The sequence below is a fragment of the Cariama cristata genome, unplaced genomic scaffold (assembly GCF_000690535.1).
Source record: "Cariama cristata isolate BGI_N322 unplaced genomic scaffold, ASM69053v1 scaffold24568, whole genome shotgun sequence".
NCBI lineage: Eukaryota > Metazoa > Chordata > Aves > Cariamiformes > Cariamidae > Cariama > Cariama cristata.
In genome coordinates this window covers 939-23,438 of record NW_009630983.1, presented here as the reverse complement: position 1 = coordinate 23,438, position 22,500 = coordinate 939, and the positions used below count along the sequence as shown (strand labels likewise).

General features: G+C 47.8%; 1 protein-coding gene and 3 non-coding genes across 4 annotated transcripts; all 4 read right to left on the bottom strand.

Moving 5' to 3' along the window:
* Positions 1-2,599: 2,599 nt before the first annotated feature.
* Positions 2,600-15,042, bottom strand: TRIM7 (tripartite motif containing 7). Its single transcript, XM_009705782.1, has 8 exons — positions 14,897-15,042; positions 12,444-12,870; positions 11,504-11,599; positions 9,864-10,094; positions 7,733-7,755; positions 7,031-7,146; positions 6,049-6,084; positions 2,600-3,114 (listed from the first exon to the last, which is right to left on the bottom strand). Exons 1-8 carry the CDS (start codon positions 15,040-15,042, stop codon positions 2,600-2,602), a joined length of 1,590 nt encoding a protein of 529 aa, XP_009704084.1.
* A 3,820-nt stretch (positions 15,043-18,862) lies between these two features.
* On the bottom strand, positions 18,863-18,935 carry TRNAK-CUU. Its single transcript has one exon. It is a non-coding gene; the product is annotated as a tRNA-Lys (tRNA).
* A 2,341-nt stretch (positions 18,936-21,276) lies between these two features.
* Positions 21,277-21,349, bottom strand: TRNAK-CUU. Its single transcript has one exon. It is a non-coding gene; the product is annotated as a tRNA-Lys (tRNA).
* Positions 21,350-21,666: 317 nt separating this feature from the next.
* TRNAE-CUC lies at positions 21,667-21,738 on the bottom strand. Its single transcript has one exon. It is a non-coding gene; the product is annotated as a tRNA-Glu (tRNA).
* Positions 21,739-22,500: the final 762 nt, after the last annotated feature.

The window sequence follows — 22,500 nt, the reverse complement described above, 5'->3', positions numbered from 1 at the left end:
TCCTGATAATACCATTCTTATTCTAGTGATTTTTTTTTATATTATTTTATAATTGTTTTATATTGTTTCTGCGTAGCTTCAGCAATGGATGGAGCTTAGAAAATTCAGGCATTTTTCTCACTTGTTCACAGCTTGACCTTTATAAGACTTGCTGCAGCTTTAAATAATGTGGATTTAAAGCCAAAACTCATTTAAAAAAAAATAAAAGTAGACTCTCAGGGTAGGAAACAACCCACCAGCTGAAAATGGAGATGTTCATCCCTAAACCAGTCACCTCTGGCTCTTTTTATGACTAATGGCATCTGGAATTCACCTAATCCTGCATTGATACATCTCATAGGAGATGGATTGTGCTTCATCTCCAGTAGCTCCCGGCCAGATACCCGTCACATGGGACAGAGCTAAGGCTGCGCATGGGGAAAAACCTTCAACGATGCATGGGAAGATACACCTCTAAACCAGGGGGAGGGGGGGAAAGCACACCTCTTTGCCAAATAGCAACATAAAGGTGTTGTCTTATGGATTCAACTCCACTTCTGGTTTGTTTGGGTTTTGACGTCACTTTTTGCACAAGTCCGGCCGCTCTCCAAAGGTGGTGGAAACAACTGAAGGTGTTTAGGGCAACCACAGGGTCTGCGTGCCCTGGGAGAGGACTACAGCATTTTCATTTTGTTCTGCTGCTTTGACACAGATTTACTGCAGAGAAAGGAGTTAAAACCCCTAAAACGTAGGAAATTCACTTGTTCAACCAACAAATTGTTGGCATTGGAGATGATCAGGGTTGTGCCAGTAGGTTTGAGCGCATACGAAGATCAGCTATGAGCAGAAATGTCTTTTTCTCATCTTAGAACCAGCCAGGAAACAATGTTCTTGATTAAAAAGAAGCTTCCCCCCTCACCCCAACTCTGTATTTCCCAAAGAGGATTAACATGTTTTCTAGAAAAGGTTAAAAAGCCAGCCAACAATGCCCCAAAGCCAGAAACGGTATTTTTCATCACTTCAGACAATAATACGCTGCTTATTTTTTAAAGGCTGCTTTGTTTTGGCAAAAGCAACAGCGAACAAAGCAAGCTGCCTGTTAAACATTTGCTGTCTCAGCAAAGAGTGAGGATTTCCAGAAAAAGAAAAGAGAAGATGAGGGTAAACATGTGATTTTGCTGAGAACTGAGCAGTAAAGAGAGCCTGAGGAAATATAAGATTCAGCACCCAAAATCTAGGTTACTATGGGCAAAGCAGGATAACCTGGAGAAGTTATCGTGAAAACAACATCTTCTACATAGAGGAGACCTCAGGAGGAGTTAGACAGGAGCACCAAAATTCAGAAACATCTTGCTCACATCCAGTAGGACAGACACACCTGAGCAACATCAAGATTTGTTGCTTCAGAAAAAAAAAAAAAAAACAAACCACAAACACTTTTCAGCCTTTTGCAGAGCAGCAGCGATACCTCCCTTCTGCCCAGAGGGGCCGTGGATGGAGAACTGAAGCACAGAGCATTTACACAAGCTGATGGAGAGGGCAACCAAAAGCCCACAGCACCTCTTCAACCCCAGCTTGACTCCAAGACAGGTCAGATCTTGGTGACCATGTGGTTTAGATCACCTGGGACAGCTCGGACCACCACCTCAACATCACAAAAATAACCTATGGAGTACAATTATTATCCCAGATTTTAGGAGCACCTGCTGGAATAAGTAACCAGGCACCCGCTCTTCACTGGGGACATTTCTTCCCAGCAGGAAGAAGAGGGAAAAAGCCAGAAACTCCAGCTGAGACCCTTTAAAACCACTCACACAGCCCAGCACAAGGGTGCAAGCACCCTCACTGAGCATCCTGACCCACTGAAAGCCAATCACTCCCCAGGAGCAGTTAATAAGCCTAATTACCTCCTCCTAAATCTCACAGGAGTGAAGGCACCCGGCCAGGATTTCCACTTTTGGCACAGAGGTGGCAATTACAGTTTGTCAGAGCAAGAGCATCATAAAACAGTGGAAAATCCTCATTAAATTCACTTCAGGAGGAGCAAAACTTTCTGATTTGGTTTCACTCGATCAAACAAAGGAGCTTTGCCTATTCTGACTTTGGATGGAAGCCCAAAGCGACCTGCTCAGTGTTACTATCCCCACCTTTCCCACAGGACATTTACCCACTAAACATTTAATTTTTAAGTCATTGACACTTCTAAAGGGGTGGACAGTCCACCCCAGCCCCTACTAGCTCTAATATTGAGCCTTAGACCCACACAAGGAAATAAAAACACCCGTCCACTATCAGACTTGGAGCCACAAACCAACTATCGGTGGTTTCTTTCTCGCCAAAGAGGTGAGTTGGTTCGGAGATGGCTTTAAGATTGTGACCACGACCTTCTGGGGATTGCTGATGATTTCAATAGTTGTTCTCAGTTTTAAGTTGACCTGAAGACCTTCCTTGTGATGTTTTTCCCTGACTACCTGGTTACCCATCTATCAGCTGTCTGCCTACGTAGCAACAAACCGGGCTGCATGGTTGATTTAAGAGTCTCTTGCGCTCATCGCTGCCGTCCAGGCACCGTCCAGTGAAGACCATGGAGACAGGTCCTCGGAGAAGCCCATGAGAAGTCTCAGGGGCACAGTTTGATGTAGGTAACGGTGGAACAGACTGAAAAGAGAGGGAAAACCTTCTCCTGGAAGGCAACGTTGAAGGTGAAGATGTGTTGCATGTTGTCAGCGTTGTAGAAGGAGACTTCTTCCCCTTCATAATCCAGGTACACCCTGACTTTATTAAGTTTCTGGCTGAGGCACAGCGGGGTGCGTTGGGGCGAGGTGACCGCCCAATAGCGACCTCCGTTTTGCTGCACCGCCCAAATCCCTTCTTCAGGGGAAAATTGCGTCAGACCTTTCCTCCTGACGGACTCCTTGGCCACCCCGAAGGCCCAACCGTCTGAGGCCCCCACCTCCACTTCCCAGTAATGTCTTCCAGACTTGAAGCCTGTGGTAGCCAGCACCCGCGAGTTTGTGTCGAATCTCTTGGGGTTGTCGGGGAGGTCCTGTTTCCTACAGCCCATCCTCACGCTCTTGAGGTCTGCGGAGAGGATGAGTAGATGGTTTGCTGAATCGGGGTCCAGCGTCAGGTCCTCTGTTGATGACAACAGTGACAGCGATAGTAACTCAGTAAGAATTTTAACAATTAAAAACCCAAGCTGGGGATGATTTTATCAGGTGCTGAACCACAGTCCAACCTCAATAACTGCTCCTCTTCAGCTCCCTGGACAGTCTGTGGTGAAGGAAAGCCAAGTTCTGATGTTGACTTGGCTTTGCAGTTCTTGAGATGCCTCCTCTCACCATTGACTCTGCAGGAAGCCTGGAGGTTTGGGACTATTTTTAAGAGGAGTAGTTTTAGATGTTGACAAATATGCTGCTTCTCTCTACCAGCACAGAGGGACAAGCTACGTGTGTGAGAAACTTGGAAGTGGGTGAGGAAGAAGATCCCAGTTAAAGATATGGGATGAGCGTCTACCTCATCTTTTCACTTCCTCACTAGGGGTTAAGCCCCACCAGGTAAAGGTGAAGAACACCACGGCAAAACAAATCATGTTAAATGAGGACCAAGATGTGGTTCAAGGTGTCCTAGAGGGAGACCTAAAACTGCATTGTAGTCTTTGGCTCTTTGACCCTTCAGCAACGCCATCAGCCAGCACCCCTCAAACACTGACGGGGGGGACTCGTCTGTCCGTCCTCCCACACTGACACCCCAATTCCCTTCGTGAGAGGGCAAAACTCATGCTGCTAAGAGCTGGGGTAACCACAACATAAGGACATTAGGAGCAAAGAACACAATAAAACTGCATGCAAATGATTAGCAATTATGTACAATAAAAATGAACCTTAGATCAAGACTTTTTTCCCAAAATAAATTGACTGTTTTTTTTCCTTTTGTTTCTGGTTCATCTAATGTACGACACACAAGATGAGGTGTGCACACCCCTCAGATCATAAATTGCTGAGTACCTGTCCCCAAAACGCCCCATGATGATGAGTCCTCATGAAAAGCCATGACCTAAGCACATCTTTACACCCCAGCTCACATCTGGACAGCCCAAAAGAAACATGCATGTAGACAAAGTTTGGAAGAGGAAAAGACGTTAGTATCAAAGTCAGGCTTAAAGGAAACAGCGAGCACATTAGTGACCTCAAATTGTGGTTGTAGTCAGCAAAGTTGCCATGAATGAATGAGACCCTTTAGGGGAATCTAAGATGGGTCCTTCGGACCTGAAACATGGTGGATGCCGCACCAGAGTTTATTTAGCTGAAAGGTCTTCACAGACTCTTCCAAAATCCATAGATTTGGGCCTGAAAACTGCATATGAAGTCCAAAAAGACCCGTGATGGGATTCACAGGGGTTGGAAGAGTGACAGTAACCACAGGAAAGGGTAGGTCCTTTTTTCCTTTAGAACTTAAGCACCAGGTTCCTCCCCAAAACTGGGAGATTGGCTTTAAAATAGCATCTCCTGCATTTTGCGCTATAATTCCAGATCAAGAGATAGGTGCTTTCAAGCGTTCATTGGCAAAATTTAGGGAAAATGGATTGGATGAGCAAATCTCCTCGATGCCAATCTTTTCTTTAAAAGGTGTTTTCCTTCCTCTTGCATCTCCAGCTGCTGGAGTCCTTTGGGTTTGGGTTTGAGCTTCAGCTCAGCTGCAGGGGCTGTGAATGATGATTTGGCTTGATTTAAAAAAAAAATTACTCCAGCAGCTCAGGCATCATTTAAAAAAAAACAATAAAAATCAGAGCATTCAAAGCTCTAGGAAAAGACAAACAAGGGCAATCGGAGGAGTGGGATTCAATGATTGCTACGAGTTTTCGGCTGGTCCCTTCTTCACCCCTTGATCCCCCACCTCTCTGCAGCATAAGCTGTGGCCCAGTCTGCTTTCAGAGGGTTTGCTGGTATAATGCACCGGCCGAGTTCTACCTCTACACGTGCACACACACCACCATGGACATGCAGTGAGGGTCGTTTTGCCATTTTGTTTTTAAACGGTGGTCATCAGCTTTTCTTCTTTTGCTTTGCCAACCCTTTGGTGTTTTCCAGATGTGTCAGAGGGATGTCTGTGAGCAGAGTCTGGCCCTTCTAAGCTTGGGAAGGATCCAACCCGTGGCTTGTCCTCCTCTGCCTTCCCCAAGGGGTTTGCAAGCCCCGTGCTGAAGACCACCACCTTAAAAGCAACAATAAGCCTTCTCTTCTAAAAAATGCTTTTTTGGGGTAGCTCTGGTTTGTCTGGGCATGGCTATGCATCCTTCAACATCGAAGGGGATGGAGGATGAGGGCAGACTTTAACAGCATCTGCCCATGCCTTGCACCCACCGCAGTGCAAGGTCAGAGGGATCAGGCTGGTGTCAGAACCACCGCAGAGCCCATCATTGTGGTTTCCCGGCTCAGCATCCTCACCAGCGCTGCTGAACTTGGGATGGTTTTGCTGGTTGCAGATTCATCACCTCTCATGCCAACTCACTCCCTTGCCAAGCCAGGAGAGCTGGTGAGCAAGTCTTCTCCAGCATGGCACGGTCTGGAAGCCACCGCCTGCCTGTTTTCATGATTTCAACAACTTTCCGCAGCGTTTAAGTCATCTGACTTTACACTGGAGCAGATTAGGGAGTGCTCACACCTTCCACCCCAGACCCTGGTTGAAACAGGAGCCCGACCACAGGCCACAGAAAAAATCTGGCAGACTTAAAGTTGTGGCTTGAAAGGGTACGAACCCATTTCTGGGTTCAAATATCTGCTCTTTCTGTTCTGCACTGTAGTTTTGTTAAGTGCAAACGGGTAGAAAGGACCCAGCTTAGCTGTCAGATCCCCGGCGTCAGCTAGAAAAATCATCTTTTGACTCTTGAACTGAGCAGGCTGGATCTGGAAATCATCGAGAGAGAAACAATTAAAAAAAAAGAAATCTAGAGTACCTTTTTTCTTTTTCTCCCTCTCTCTTTGGCTTTGCAAAACCAGCTTTGCAAAATACAACCACAATTTAAAGTCTTTGCTCCAGGGTGCTACATCTTAAATAGTTTCCTTTTACCTTTTTCACCTCTTCCCAGTTCATCTCGCAGGTTTTCTGAAAAGAAGAGACAGGCAGGTAAATGGCAACACCGAGAGAGCCAGAGGGAACCAAAAAAAATTAAAAAAATTCTCCTTTACGGGAACATTTACACCCACACCACATTGCCAAAGTGCCGTCTTTGCTGACATGGGACTTGACAGGCAGCAAGAGCTGAGGATCAGAGAATCATAGAATCGTTATGGTTGGAAGAGACCTCAAAGATCACCAAGTCCAACCTTCCACCCAACGCCACCATGCCCACTAAACCATGCCTGCAAGAAATGAATGGAGCAGTGCCAGCTCACACCAGTTTGTGCAATGAGGACAAGCAAGGAGGGAAATTCCTGCTAAATATATTTTTTTTTTATTAAAAAAAAAGCTTCTGGACATCAAGAGAATGCAGGATTTATTCAAGCCTTATTTATCATGCTCTGCCATATTTTGTTCTCCTCGTCGTATTATGAGTTTCAAACTTTTAGTACAACCCTTTAAGTCAATTATTGCTCCAGGGCAGAGTTTGCATTTAGGGATTTTTCTTTTCCAGATCTGCTCTTTCTGGTGCTCGCTTCCTCTCCAAATCCCCCAGCACCATCTCGTGGCTTTGCTGCACTGCTGCAAAGAGTTGGGTTTTAAATGCAAAGCTCGGCTATCCCCACTGCTAACTATTCGAGACGTGAAATATTGCAGGTTTTATTGCACTAAAACTGATGCGCCAGGCTCAGGTTTTGCCTTCTTTAAAAAAAAATCCTACATCTCCTTCACTGGCAGCCTGACAGGGTTCATGCACATGTCCAGAAATCCTTTCCGACATAATTTATTGTCCTATTTCGGTACTGCCGGCCAGGCATACGATAAGGGACCTCGAGACATCCGCAGCATCCCCAGCACTCCTCATCCCTTTTCTCTGACGCTTGGTAAAGGCCAGGCCTATTTTAATCGCCCCGGTTTAATTTTCACGTACCTCTGAATTTCTTTAAGACTTTCTCAAGGACGACAGTCTTGAGGGAGAAGTTGCAGACGTGCATTTTCATATCCGTGCATACTGGTACAGGTTTCTGGCACTTCACGTCATCACTTCTGCAAAGAAAAAAATTAAAAACAATAAGAAAATCATTGCTATTCCCTCACTTACTTTTTTGTTTGCAGTTGACAGTGTGCAGTACTCCCACCCCATCCCATCCCACCGGCAGCCTGTCCAAGGGCTCAGCATACATTGTAAGGATCACACCAGGATTTCAACCCTCCTGGGTTGAGGACACCGGGATTTGCACGTCAACTTTGAAAATCCCCTCGGCTGGTGTTGGAAATGGTGTCTGTGCCGGGTTACCCCCACTCAGCTGTTCTTGCTGCAGCTTAAATGTCATTTTTGGAGCTTAAGTGATGCCTAAATCATTGCCCTGGGTCAATTCCATATCAGGCAAATAAGGTGACTTGGGGTTTCTGGTCTCACTTGACCTTTGAAGAAACCACCTGGTAGGAAAAGACTTCACGATATTGCAAAGTTTTCCAAGAAGCTGGAAGAGACCCAAGGCTTGTGTCGAGTAGGAGGCAAGCTCCATCTACCCCGATGCCAGCCTCCAGCATCTGGATTGCGAACACTGACCTTTAAACAGTGCTGGTGGGGAAAAAAGCGTGAAAGAAGGGGAGAAGCAGCGCTCCATACCTGCTTATGATGCTCATTACATCCTAGAAAGGAAAAAGAGAGACGGAGTGAAATCCCTGCACAAGATGTGCTGTGTCTCCCTTGACTCAGCGCGAGAGCAATTCCCTTTCGTTAAACTCAATCAGGACGTCCATCCCTTATGGCTGCAAGAAGCAGGCATGGATCCGTGCCTCAGATGTTTGCTTTCTGCTTTGGAAGGCCACAGTCCCACCAGATCCCACACAACCACCTACCGCAGCTAAAGACCCAGCTGCTTCTGGGGTGGGGACCAAGCCTCCCAAATGGTCCTATATACAGTACTCCAGCTTTATGCCTCTAGAATGATGGGGTGATTTAGGTTGGAAGGTGCCTTTGGAGATCTCTCATCCATCCCATTGCTCAAAGCATGCCAGGTTATCCTTGCCCAAGTGAGTTGGGACTCAAGGCTGGTGACTGCAAAAAGCTCTCTGGTTCCTGTTCAGGTATTTGACCGTTCCTGTTGTGAACCCAAGTGTAGGCATCTAGCAACCTTTGAGATGCTCTTAGGGTCTCTTTGTTGGTTTCTCACTTCCGAGAAGGTCCTATCGACCTGTCCTGTGTGAAGTCTTGAGATACAGAAGGACACCTGCAAGTATCCACCTGCCCAAGAGCCAAAGGGACATCATCTGCTGTAACCTGGCCACCTGGAAAGCTGACATTAAACTAGATCTCCATGATATCTGGACTTCCATGGTCTGATCACCACCAAGAGGAGTTTAAGGTGCCTCCAAGGGGGAACTCATCCCACCCTGGGATGGCTGTCCCAACTGTGGAAATTATTTGCCTTCAGGAAGGGTGAATTATGGAGGTAATTACAGGTTAAAATACCCTCAATAACCAGTTGCAGCATGACAAAAATTCCCTGAGATAAAACCCACGCTCGGTCCAGTCCATACCACTATTTGCCCTTTCTGATGTCTTTAAAATAAGGGCGTAAACCATGTTGGATGTGATTCAAAGGCAACACAAAGCCATATCCATCTCCCAGGGAATGGAAAAGGACTCTGGAGTTGGCAAAGAATTTCCAACCTGGCCTTTTAAAAAAAATAAAAAAATCACTTATTGTTACAGGATCATTTTTGCATGCAATGGTGACAGCTGAGCAAAGACCACGTGAAGTGAATTCTCACCCATAGCCAAGTACTGAAACCATCTGCAAATATTTACAGTGCTTTCAACGTTGCCCCGGAGGGAATTTAACTCCGTGCAGATCTGTGCGCACCAGAAGCACGACCTCCTTAGTTTAATCAAAATATTGTCCATTAAAAGAAGGTCACCCATTAACCTTTTGTCATTCGTTGGGGGACAGGACTACTTGATTTTGGGATGGGCAGCTCAAGTTTGTTTTTCAAACCCCACTTCATCTGCGAAGGAGAGTTTGGGTAAGAGGGAGGGCTGGATTGGCTCCAGCTTCTTTCTTTGCAATGCAATCAATACCTGGACTCCATCTGCTCTCTCCCTCATACTTTCCAGCTTGGTTAATAGCTCATTTTGACTTGAAAAACCCGACTCTGCTTTCAGGTCCCAGCCAACCTTCTGCAGCCAGGACTCTGCTGCCAAAACTGGCAAGGAGCTGTGTCTTGCTGAGTTCCACGTGTTTCTACAGTCAACTCCATCCCAGGGCCTCACCAATGCCTTTAAGCTGGAGGAGTGGACATCTATGACTTGGCATGCCACAAACCTTCAGCACTGCAAACCCATCGAGACCTGGGTTTGCCAAAGGAGTTGCTCAGTTTAGGGATCTAGCTGGTACCACTGCGGTGGCTCTTCATGCAAGGTGTAAATTCAGCTTTGAACACCTTGAAACAGGAATTTATGGGTGGTAGAAAGGTCCAGACAAATTCATGGAAGAAAAATTGATTGGAGGATATTAAATATGAAGAGCACACCTCTGTTTTGGGATGTTCCTGAGCCAGAAATAGTTGTTGTGGGTTATTGCTGGCATAGCAGAGCTCAGGACACTTAGATACTGCCATGACCCATCTTATCAAAGGTGCAAAAAAACCCCAACATTTATCCTCAAAACACTTCCACAGGATCCAGAAACATTACAAAAGGATGAAGAAGGATCAGGACTTAGACCTGAGGGCTCATTTCATCACAAATGTCTCACCTTGAGGAACTCGAGCATGGGCTGCTGGATTTTCTCCTCCAGCTCCGTGATGAGCTTGTTGAGGAGGGTGATCTCCTTGGAGAGGTCGGTGATGTTCTCATTCTGTCTCTTGGCGATGTTCTTCTCCATCTTCTCCAGTTGCCCCAGGAGGATGTGCTCCTGGTCACGCAGGAACTGCCGTAGCCTTTCGAACTCCAAGAGCAGCTTCTGCCGCTCGTTCTCGATGGTTTTCTGGGAATGAAATGCAGACAAAAAAAGGGGGTTTAAGCTGGTGCAATGGTTTTGGGGTGGAGAGGGGCCACCTGGTGAATTTGGAGCATCTGCCAGCTCATTGCTGCTGCTTGCTGGCTTGCGTGTGAGACCGAGGAAGGATGAGGAGATATTGCGTGTGATATGACTGGACAAAGGCCTTGAAAATGGATGTGGATGGGAGACCACAGGCCACCATGGGCAGTTTCTTCAGAAATAGCAGTTATCTTCATCACAGCTGTGTCCTCACATCCCTTTCTGGAGGGAAGAGGTACCAAACCACGTCTGGGACCTCCACAGTAGATCTCAGGTGATTTTTCTCTTCTACACTGGACACATAGATTTCCTTTTCCTCCCCAGGGGTGGTGGGGAGTTAATTGGCACTCAACAAAGCAGAGGTGGGAACCAGTGGCCAAGAGTTTTCCCCAGTCCCTGTCATCTGTTGGTCCCACCACCCAAACTGGGAGAAGGGGTTGTGTAGGAAAACCCACTCGGAGCAACATTTCTCCCTCCCTGGGGGCATCTGTATTCTTAGATAAACCCCAGTCCCTGCCTTGTTGTGAGCTCCTGTTTATCAGCTCTGCCAATATCCCAGGTCCTACTTGGGTTGTCATCACAAACAGACCAACAAGTCCCCTTCAAGACAAAGCCCAAGGGCAAATGGGAACATTTTGCTTCAGGAAACGCACTCTTTGGCAGCATGGACAAGGTTGAAAGTGTTATATTTGCTTTACCATACGCTGCCCTTCAGCACAGGTCCAACAGGTCCACCTAGCCCTCAAAAAAAAAGGGTCTTCATGCCCTGCCTTTTGCATCATGTATGGAACCATGGCTCTTGTCAGGTTAGTGTTATTTCAAGCCCTGCCAGCTGGGTAAAAAAAAAACAAAACAACACAAAGCCATCAAATTGTGGTAATAACCCTATTGCATAGGGATGGTAGAACAGAAATATGGGTTGAGAGTGGTCTGATGGTGTTTGTCCCAAATAGGGGGGACACGAGCCGCTCAAAGCCACTTGTCTTGAGGGTGATGGTCTAGAAGGGTGTTATTAGCAGGGGGGATGGGGACTTTCCCGCAGTAAATGCCATGCTGACTTCTGCTACTCCTGGGACAACAGGCTGAGGAAGGAACAGCGGAGGAGAGCTCCACAGCCAGCCTAGCTCTCAGGAATGCTCCAGCACCCATCCCTTTGGTCTACTAAGACAGTGGCTGATATATTGCCAATCTTGATGGTGAAGGAATGAGAAAAACATCTATTTCCCTTTTCTGGGCACTGACAGAGCAGTGGTAAGGAGGAGATGGGGCGGCTTATTGAGTCCTAACCCCCTCCACACACCCCAGCCTGCACCCTCGTCCCCACCACCCCAGAGCACTGCATTGAGGGCACGCACCAAGAGCTCCTGGGTTTTCTTATCATCGTTCACTTTAAACTCCAGCAGCTCTTGCCTCTCCTTTTTCAGGAAATCCAAGCGTCCCTGGATTTTCTCCTAGGAGCAAAGAAAAAAAAAAAAAAAAAGACATGACTGATTTTTCTTTCTTTCTTTTCTGCATTTGATTTCCTTCCTTCGCTGAGTGTAACTTCCTTCGTTGCACGTGATTTCCCTTTCTGCGTTATCCTGCCTGCAGACTGTTCTTTGCAGCCGTGCAAACACGAGCAGAATGGCAAGGAAAGTACAGACGCACTCTGCCCACACCCACCTTTACAACCCCCAAGGACCCCCCCACAAGCTCACAATCACGCAGGGAACACAAAGAAAGGAGGTGGAGGATGCCAACCAAAGGTACACGCGCTGTTTTCATCGGCTGCCGCCTCCCCTGCCTTTGCTCTTGGCACAAGCAAAACCCAGCCTGGCTTTAATCAACTTAGATTCACCTTTGGATGCTTGCCCAGACCTAAAATAGACGTGGGTGTTTGCTCCGTCAGCGGTTACCCTACCGATAAGGCAGATGCCCACAGGCAGTGTTTGCAGCATGATAACTGTGTGGCTCAAGCCCAGGGCTCTGGCAGGATCTTGCACAAGAGAAACTCGGTCTCACAGCCTCCTGGCTGCCCTACGTTTAATCCCTTGCTCTCCCCAGCCGCAGAGATAACGTCAATACATGAAAGAGTTTTGCATATCTGGAGAGGAGAAGGATTTTCCAGGTCCTTGGAAAGCTAGAAAGCAGCAACCAGCACTTTACAGGGCGGTTGAGCGCAAAGCCGAGTTTGGGAAAGCCAAGGGACCGCACGGGGAGTTAAGCGAGCACAAACACACGGCACAATGCGTACGACCGGGAGGCAGAAAGACCTGGGAAGTCTTCCTCAGGGCAGTCTGACAGATAGACAGGTACCTTGTACTCCTCGGATGCCTCATCGATGGGTACCACGGCGTGCGGCCGGTGCTCCCGGGACCTGTCGCACACCACGCAGATGGTTTTCCGATCGTCCTTGCAGTAGAGTTTCAGGGCTTCCCTGTGTTTCACGCAGAGCCCGTCCTCCTCGGCACCCTTGGCCCCACGGAGAGTGAACTGGCTGATGATCTCGGACATGTTTGCCAACTGCCGGTTGGGTCTGAAACTCTTCTGCTGGAAGACTTCACGGCATTGCGGGCACGGAAAATCCATCTCTAGGTCTTTCCAACTCTTGATGATGCATGCCCGGCAGAAGTTGTGCCCACACTCAATGGACACGGGGTCTTTGAAGAACTCCAGGCAGACGGAGCAAGTAGCTTCATCCTGGAGATTGCCGGGCAAAAACACCGCCGCCATGGCCTCTCTCCTATGGGCAATGACTGATTTCACCAGGGCTGGACGCGGAACATGAATGCTTGGCATCCAGCCCTGCGTGGGCGTTCCTCTTCCAGGAACGAGCCTGCCGCCCGAGGTCACTTCTGCAGTGTCCGGTTTCCTTAAACTGGTAACGAAGACCTCAGCGTCAGCAGAGAACATGTAGGTGGAGGAAAAAGAAAGCAGGAATACATCCCTACCCTCTGCTCCCCCACAAATCCTATGCTCCCTGCCTTTTTTTTTTTCAGAAGGAAAGTGGGAAAAAGGAAATCGTTTGGGATACAGCCACCAGATCTGGGTCTCATTGCTTTTTGGCTTGACCTGGTGTTAAGTACAAGATCTGAGTCCTGAGGCTTGTGTTTTAGCAGCTGCTCTAGGCTCTGGTCCAGGTAACCATCTGAGCTCTCGTTAAAGACCCATTTCTCCCTCAACGCTTCAGCTGAGGGCTCGGATGACTCGGTTGGGCTCCAGGGCTCAACAAGGGCCATAAAAAGCAACAGGAGAAAGAGAATACAGAAGGACACAAAATCTGTATCAAGATCTGGGGGTGAGTTTCCCAAATCCATAAAGATTAAGCTCTGGATTGGGGTACTGCATCTCAAAAAAATACCGTTTGTCTTCCAGAAACATTGTGTGCAGCTTTGGAGGTCTTGCATATAAATGGGAATAATTAATATACAAGGACCTTCCTTGGCTGGGGTTTGACTGTGACACGGTTGTCTCCACCTGAGCAGCTCACCAAAGCTCTTGTTACAGAGGACAGAGGCAAAAGCAAGTTACAGTCATCTAGTTACTTGCGAGGGTCACATCATCATCACAGAAGTTTTGGCACTTCTGGAGAGCAATTTACCTTCTCCTAACGAGGACTTGAAAACAGACCAAGTGATCCTGTCCATAAATGCTGGTTTCAAAGCCAGCCCGGCTGATCTGACACATCCAAGGTGAGATTTTTCCCTTGGAGACGTCCAGAGCTAAGGGGAGACAAATCCCAACCCTAGAGGTTGTACCGGCGGAGTTATGTTAGCAAAGCTAGTCTTGGTGTCCCGATGCCAGGGGTTTGCAAAGGGTTCCCGATTTGTTTTATGAGTTGTGTTCATCCTGATACCTTTGCAATTGGGCGGGAAAAAAAACCCCATCAACTGAGGAGGGGTATCCATCCTCCACTTGAACCTCTTTGGTAGCTTTAAAACTTTCCTGGCATTTGCATTTTCTAGCATCTGCTAAACAGGAGCATCAGACTTCAGGCATGCATTCACTGCTAATCCAGACTTGCTCGTTTGGGACTAGAGATGAGCTTTTTTAGGTCAGTTTAAAAACAATTCTGGGCTTGGAAAGGAATCTCCTCATCTTCTCACAGGAAAATAAAATTTAAATATCAGTGCTTGCTATGACCCGCATTAGTTTATGATCAGAAATAACACAGAACAAATGACTCTGGCAAATAGCAGAATATATACATTCACGTAGAGACTTATATAGAGAGACGTCCATATATACGTACACACATATATCCCTATATATGCAATTATATCCATTTACATGCACCCAGTTCCCTATGAAAAAGGAATTTTTCTTCAGACCACCATTTCCACCCCCGTGTATATTTATCTACCTACCCCTTCTCATACACATTGAAATATATGTATATTTGTACCCACATGCACATCACGCCCTATAGAAGGGAAATGGCTTTCTCTTCCACCTTCCATTCCTCTTGATCTGTAAACAAAGACCAACTATATATTTTTCCTGTGCCACGCATACATTTTTCATCACCTCTCTGCAGAGAGAATGGAAGGGGTGGGGTCCTATGGGAGAAATGGAGAGAAATCCATACGCTACCCAGAGGTGCATAAATAGCAAAGACAAAGAGTGAGAGACCTCGATGGAAGCAATGGGCAGCCCAGTAGGAAAAGCAGAAGGAGAAAAAGGTGGGGTGGGGGGGAAAGGACAGACAACCTCTGGACAGATGGACAAGCGCATCCCACTGCCCTATGCCCCCAATTGACCCAACGTACCTCGGAGTAGAGGCATAGGAAAGGGGCATCCTCCCAAATCGTCCAACTTTTTGCATCGGGAGGGCGCTAGTGCGGGGCAGGTGGGGGACGAGCCTGGTAGCCGAGGGGTCCCAGCAGGACGCAGCCCGCGGCAGTCGTTCCACCATGCTCTGGTGAAGGAAACCAGCCCGAACCCTGGATAACTCTGACATTTCGATGCTGCTCAAGCTCCTTCTCCCTTCCAGTCCTCGGTTGCCCCATTTGTCCCCTCTGTCACCCAACCCACCCCATCTCACTTACCATTCCTTCCCCTCCCCCATTGCATCTATCCTGGGTGCCCACCGATCTCCTTCCCTCCTCCTCCTCCTCCCCGGCCACTCTGTCTCTGCTCTCATCCTCTGTGCCAAAGCTCTTTTCCCTGCCCAGAGCCAGGATCACATTTCCAGCACCCGTCTCCAAGCCCATTAACCCTTTCCAATGCCCCCGCTCTCCTTCCAGAGGAGCAGGGGTCTCGGGAAGGAGGGGAGATTTTCATCCCTCCTCCAAAGCCATCAATGGACAATTCGTCTCCCAGCTCATATTTGGGGTAGCAACACGCAAAGGGCAGAAACATCTCCTGCAACCTACCATGGGTGCCTTATTTAGGGAAGGAGAGGTTGGGACATCAAAAACAGCACATAGGAGCGAGGGGGGCGGGGGGGATTCAACCCCATACAACACGGTTTCTTGCAGGACTGACTTTTGGTACCAAACCATGCTGTGGTTGATGGTCCTTTAAAGTTTTGTCCTATGTTAGGTGAGTCCAAACACGTTCAGGCTCTCATGTCTGCGCTTCCAAGTAGGAGATGTGTGAGCAAACACCATCCTGCACTGAATCTCCCCTTATTTACCCCAAAACTGGAGCCAGTTACGAGGCTAGATGGACAGAGATTCAGGCTCAGTCCCAAGGCTGGAAGGGGTCTCCTCCAAACTTCATCCCCAAAACCAGGTTGGAAGTTGAACCTGGCTCCAGGAGACACCCATATCCACGCAAGGACGAAGCCCCTGCAACCCCAAGCCACATCAGAATCACTTGATCTGCAGAACAAACTCCTCAGGGGGTAAAAATCAAAAAGGAGCATCCTTTCCTTCTGCTGCCCAGTGCAGCAGACAGGATTTTTTTTTAATCCTCATTAAAAATTATGGTCTGTCATTTAGCTAAGTAACTTCTTACTGCGCTGAGCTTCCCAGCTACAGATACATCAGACAAAATAAACCCACTTTTCCTGTTTCCCTCTCCCCCGTGCCGCACTAAGGCAGAAAAAGTCCAAAATATCCCTTTTCCTAGGCCAGTGACAACAGCAGAATCTCTTCCCGCATTTTATGCTCATGGTTTCCCCTCCCACAATAGATGTTTTGCCCTCAAAGATACAGGTGATGCTTAAAAACACCCATTTATTTTAAAACTGCCTATAATTCATTGCCTTTTCCTCTTCAGGGCCTTTGGGCTGCAGGCAGCAGCTACAGGTGTCCCGAATTGACCAAGCTGCTCCTTTAGGTTTCATCCAAAATCCACAACAGAAGTTTGGTACCTCCCCAATGACCATTTATTGTCTCCTCTAGACAGATGACTCAGCTTCTGTCCACTAGTAAGGGAATTTGGGTTTAGCAGGGGTGAAATAAATACCTAATATCTGTCAGATACACATGCCCTTTATTTTTGTTGGCTCCCAGCAGTTCCCTGATGCTCTCCTTTGCAACCCTTGGCGCAAAATTCCCAAAGAAGTTCCCAGCCCTGCAGTGTAGGAAAAAAAAATAATGAGATGCAACGAAGGGAAAGCACCTTGGTTTGCCCTTGGGGTTTTAGTAGCAGGATTATCTTCAGGGCCACAAACTGCTTCCAAGAGCACCAGGAACGCCGAGTCTGAAGAGCTGTGAATAGGAGCATCTGTCTGGAGGAGGAACACACAGACACGAGCCAAATTCAGCTGCCGTTTATAAACCTGTGGGTTTATTGCTAGAGCTGAAACTAAATCAGGCCAGATGCCTAGAGGAGCCCTGCAGCCAGAGTGGGTCCAGCCATCCTAATTTAAGGGTGATAATCCTGCAAGATTAAATAGAGGACTGATAGCATTGACATGGCTGGACCACGTCAATAGCCCTGATCCTGCCCCAGCTGCAGGTTAATCTGTGGGGTCCTCATCCCACTCCTCGTTGCAGTAGCAGGAATACCGGGACGTCAGGCGGGATTCTGCGTCGGATGCCCGTTCTCGGCCGCAGTTCATCACGGAGGTGCAGCCTTGCTGGTAATAAAGGGTCATCCTCCCTGCAGAGGTGGTGGGAAGAAAGGGACCATGGTTAGAAGAACACAGTGCTGAACTGATAAAAATCAGCGGTGGACTTTGAAGTTACCAGGTGAGAAACCAGACCCTTAAACCACTCACCTAAATTGCTTATTTTAATTAGGAGAAAGAACTAAGTGAGGCATGGGCACAGACAGACCAAACTCATATGGCTTTTTTGGGAGACAGCCTCTCCTTTGCCTAAAAGGGACTTTTTTTTTTAACCATACCTAGGGCAACCTCTGCCGCAAGAAAGCATTTGGCCCTTTGCCACATCGGATTCATCAATGCATCCTCATTCATTCCACAAATCATTTTGGTTTTCCAAAGAGAAGGACAACTCCCACTAAGCCAAAGGAGACACATAGTTTTGACCTCCCCTCCACTACATACCCAGTGAGGTTTTAATGATGGCACATTTCTCTTTCCGCTCACAAGTCGTCTCATTCGCTCCCCGGAAACATCCGACGAAGGGGATCTTGTACTTGCAGACTTTGCATTGAAGAGCCTCAACTGCAGCGAACAAAGAGGCAACGAACTCGGGGCTCCGTTCTGCAGAGCCATGGGATGTTTTGCTTCAAAAACCCCTACGATAAGATGGGCTTGACCCCAGAGAAGAAGTAGAGCCCACCAGGGAAGGGACCAAGCATCACCTTCACTGACAGACCTGGTAATGACAGCCCCCATCTGCAGGGGAGATGCAAAACGATGCCTACGGACACTTAACCCTTACGGGCAGAGCTTTGCAGGCAACCTGAGGTGACCAAACCAAACTAAAGACCCATGGATAATAAGTATGGATGTGGGCTCTGGGGTGGGGTTCATCTAGCTGAAATGGGGTTCATCCGCAGCAAGACCATCACAACAACTCGCTAGGGTAGGGCAAGTGCAGACCTAGCCCAGGATCCAGCAGCTGACAGCTGAAGCAGAGGCGATCTCTTTGGATTTAATCGTTCCCCTGGGAACCGAGTGGAGAGAAAGTCATTTTCGTTCAAGCAATGGTAAAGATTTGCAGAGATTTCTCTCCACTGACCATAGACTCAGAGCAGACGACACCCAGCCCACACAACGACAACGCCGCAGACATCAAGAGCTTGGCAAGACCCATGCCCTTTATTAGATCCCTGCACTTTATTAAATCTCGTTTAATTGCAACCCTCCACTTACCGACTCCGATGCACAAGACAAGGGTCAGCCCCAAGAAGAGCACCTTCATCTTGGGAAAGGGGACGGATCCTGACCTCCCAACTGCACCTCAGCCCAGCACGGGGTTACCTATGAATGAGAATGGCTCAGGCAGTTTATTAATATCTGTAACGAGTTTCCTCAGTCCTCAGCCTTCTAGCAGGGGGAAAAGCAGTCAGGCAAAAACCTCACAGTACAGGTGTTTGTGATGTCCCTTTTGGGGTAAAACAAGCAGAGAAACTGAAAGCCTGTTATTAAGGTGCTGGAGGGTTGTCTAAAAAACCTGAAATGCAGGCAATTCCACCTTTCTGCTCTATTAAAATTAATAGCCATGCTTTCAAGTCAGAAATCTCCCAAGTGAATAAAATGATCTTATGAGAGAAAAAACCCACACTTTATTTCCTAAGATGCTTCCACCTCTTGCTTAGACATAGCACCAGCAATTGTCCGTGCTCAGAAATAAAAGGAAAAAACACTTGAGCGCCCAACGTGGGGCTCGAACCCACGACCCTGAGATTAAGAGTCTCATGCTCTACCGACTGAGCTAGCCGGGCTGCCAAAACTCCCCACTTCTGCTGTTTTTCTCACCAAAAAAATAAATTTTGATGCCAATTTAGCAGAATGCCCTATTTGAATGAGTATAAAAATAGCATTCAAATAAATGGAAGCTGTCCCCTGGGATATTTAAGAGGGTGTGTTGGGATGGTGCCAACGGACACGAAACGCAGAAGGAAGACACGAAAAAAAATCCCAAAGCAAAACCCCAAAAGAGGTTCCCTTACCAGACTTTGCTTTCCCCTCCAAGGTCCAAGCATCCACGGGCCACACGTCCCCACTGCCTTTATTCCTCTCGTGTTCCTGGGCTGACCCAGGACCTGAACGACCTCAGAGTCGATGGAGGGGATATTGTTTGGTGGGAACAATGCTTCTGCTCACACCTGGGCAAACACAGCTCCTCACCGAGCCTGAACAGACCTTCCAGGACATGGAGTCATTCGTCACAAGGGTGAGCCTACAGGCTCTCGGGGCCTTTAATCTCCCTTTGTGTGGAGAAACACCCCCAGCTCCCAACTTTGAAGTCAACCCAGGGTTAATTCTGCAGGAAAGACCCAAAGAAGCAGATTTTATAGACCTATGAGTAAGCCTATAGCCCCTCCTCTGCTTGTGAAGCCAGCACCTTCACACATCCCCTTTTGAGACCAGGTAATTTGGGTTTTCCTCTGCAAACAGGGGTAGGAGGATGTGCCTTATCCCATTTGGGGGTCCTACCAAAAAGCAAACCCTCCCTCCTCCCTCCTCCCTTCCCCCTCCCTGTTCAGCATCATGTTTAATCACACTGATTTATCGCACCAGGTGCAGTTTTTCATCGAGCATCCAGCATCCACTTGATCCTGGAGCCTATTTCTCCTGAGCTTGCAAGCAGGACCTTGCATAAAGGACAAGAGTTTCAGCCCTTTCTTTTCTCTCCCCTCATCATGTATTTTTTCTTGTTTTGATTTTCTTATCCAGCATTTCCCTCAGCGGAGCCACTCCGTGCATGGGACCTGGAATAGCCAAAACCTGCTCTTCCCACACCCCTTCAAGGCAAAGGCTCCTGTGGAGCAGGGTTGTTGGCTTCCTTTAACATACAGACGGATGGCGCAGCTACGCAAACACCTCTGTTACTCCAAATGAAGTCGTTTTCCAATGTTACTCCAAACAAGCTTGTGCCATGGCCTCGGTGGGACGGGAGCAGCTGAAAGCCAGTTGACAGGCCTCACGGGTGGATGCTTGCTTGACGCAACAGAAAAGTGCTCCAAGAACCAACGCAACTCATGGACAACACATGCTTGAGAAATAGAGCTCATAACAGAGCCCGGGGCCTGATGTCCACAGTCAGATCTCTTTCCTGGAGGGTTTAAGCTGCATGGTTATGGCCTTAAGTAATGACATGTTTAATTAGGACATGATTCTAAGAAACCTGCCTACCTGCTCCAAGTTATTTCCAAGTCCTTTTGGCTTCCCCCGTACCAACCCAACACAATGTTTACGCAGCTGTTCTTGTGCTGACAGCACAAATACAGATGATACTCACATTTTCTCAAGCATGAAGCCAAGCTCAACTCCTCCGGGCAGCCAGAACTAAAGATCGAGTGGAGGAAGCTCGCGGAGGGTTGGGCCCTTGCGTGAGTTCAATGTACATCCTGGTCCAGATAACTCTGGAGAAAAACGTGGTCTAATACCTCCCCAGTCCAAAGCTCAACTTGTTTTTATCTCTGCTGTTACACGTGATGTATCCTCCGTTGTTGAGCAAAAGGCTTTGGTCTAAACCAAAAGGAACGCTCTCAATCTATAGCATTAAATATAAGAAAACAGGGTGTTAATTTTTTTCCCCTGTATTTAAAAGTGTTGTGCTGTAAACTGAAGAATCTGGATTTCCTGGGATTTGTGCTTTAAACTGAAGGATGCAGATTTTCTGGGATTTATCAGGCACTTTGAGAGTATTTTGGTACAGCAGGTAGCACCCTGCTTGTTCACCTGGGCTTGGATTTGCTCCTGTTTATTACCCAGTTCCAATCTGGAGAGGTTTACGTGGCTCAAAGGCTGCATAAAGCAAGAATAAATAACGTAACGTTAGGGCTTGAGATGAGCGCAGGCAGGAAAGTCTGTAATACTAGAGGATGAAGGATTTAAAACAGAGCCAAATGATGGAAAGGGTGAGAAAGAAGGCAGATGAATCATATTTCCTCTTTTCAGAGAAAGGGAAGGTCACCCCGATTCCCCTATGGCATTGAATACGTTGGGAGACACAGCTCCTTTCTTTCCCTTTCCCATGACATCTCCCAGCGTTGATGCTCCATCCCACACGGAACAGACCCAAAACTTTTGCTAGGATTGGACCAAAAAGTACTTGGACGCCCAACGTGGGGCTCGAACCCACGACCCTGAGATTAAGAGTCTCATGCTCTACCGACTGAGCTAGCCGGGCTGTCCTCAAAAAGGGGATGGTGCAGCTCCTGTGCAGCACCCAGCTGCAGGCGGTGCAACGGGGTGGGGGGGGCAGATGGATTTTGGGGAGATTTGTCTCAGGAGGGGGATTACAGCAGGAAAAAACCCTCCAGACTGGTAGGTTTGGTTTATTTCTTCCGCTGTGACAGCTGGAGTACCAAGTCCCCTTTTGGTCTGCACCCAGCCAGGCTCTGCACCCACACCCGGCAGCTCTCGGGCACCGGGGGGAGGGCAGGTGGGGGGGTCCGGATGCTCTGCAAAATAAAATAAAAAACCCCAAACCTGTAAAAATTGTTTTTCCCTGACCGGGAATCGAACCCGGGCCGCGGCGGTGAGAGCGCCGAATCCTAACCACTAGACCACCAGGGAGCTGCAGGAAGCCCTTTTTTTGCCCCAAATATAACCCAGATGTAGGGGTTGTACAGGATTTGGGTTGCACTTAATGTACAGGAGGGTCTCATCGCCTTTTCTTCCTCCTTCCTTTACCAGCTAAGCAGTAAAATCCTCCCAAGCCAACACACCCTTGGATTTTTCTCCTGCTGCCATCCAGCAGCGAGCCCTTCTCGGTGGCTTCTCCAACACCTGGGAGTCCAGAATTTACCCCAGAAAGGTCTCACAGCCACAAAATGACTTTTTCCTTCCTTCTCTTGGGGACACGTTGTCCCCAAACATGTGGGGTTTCTGTCTGCTCCCATCAGAACTGGAAGGTTTTCCCAGTTTTCCAGCTGTTGGATTCATTTCAGCACATTTAACCGGGTAGCAAACACCCCAGAAGTCACAAGTTCCTCCATTTCATGCATGCGATATAAGGGTGAACGAGCAGATTACCGGCATCTCAGTAGTTCTATAAAGACTATGCAGAGCGGTGGATGATGTTGCTGCAAGGGGATCAGTCTGATTAGTGGGATTCATCATTATTTTTCCTGGTTTTTCAGCATCTTTTCCATGTTTGAACACAGTTCAGTCATCACACAGGCCTCTTTCCCCAACCACAACACACAAATCTCCTAATTTTACAGGAGAAGCCCCGATTTTCAGAAGAGATTCACTTCAGCTCCTAACACGCCACACTACAGGTAACGTTATCCTGGCACGTATCGGCAAGGGGAATAGAAAGTCGACCAGAGGAGG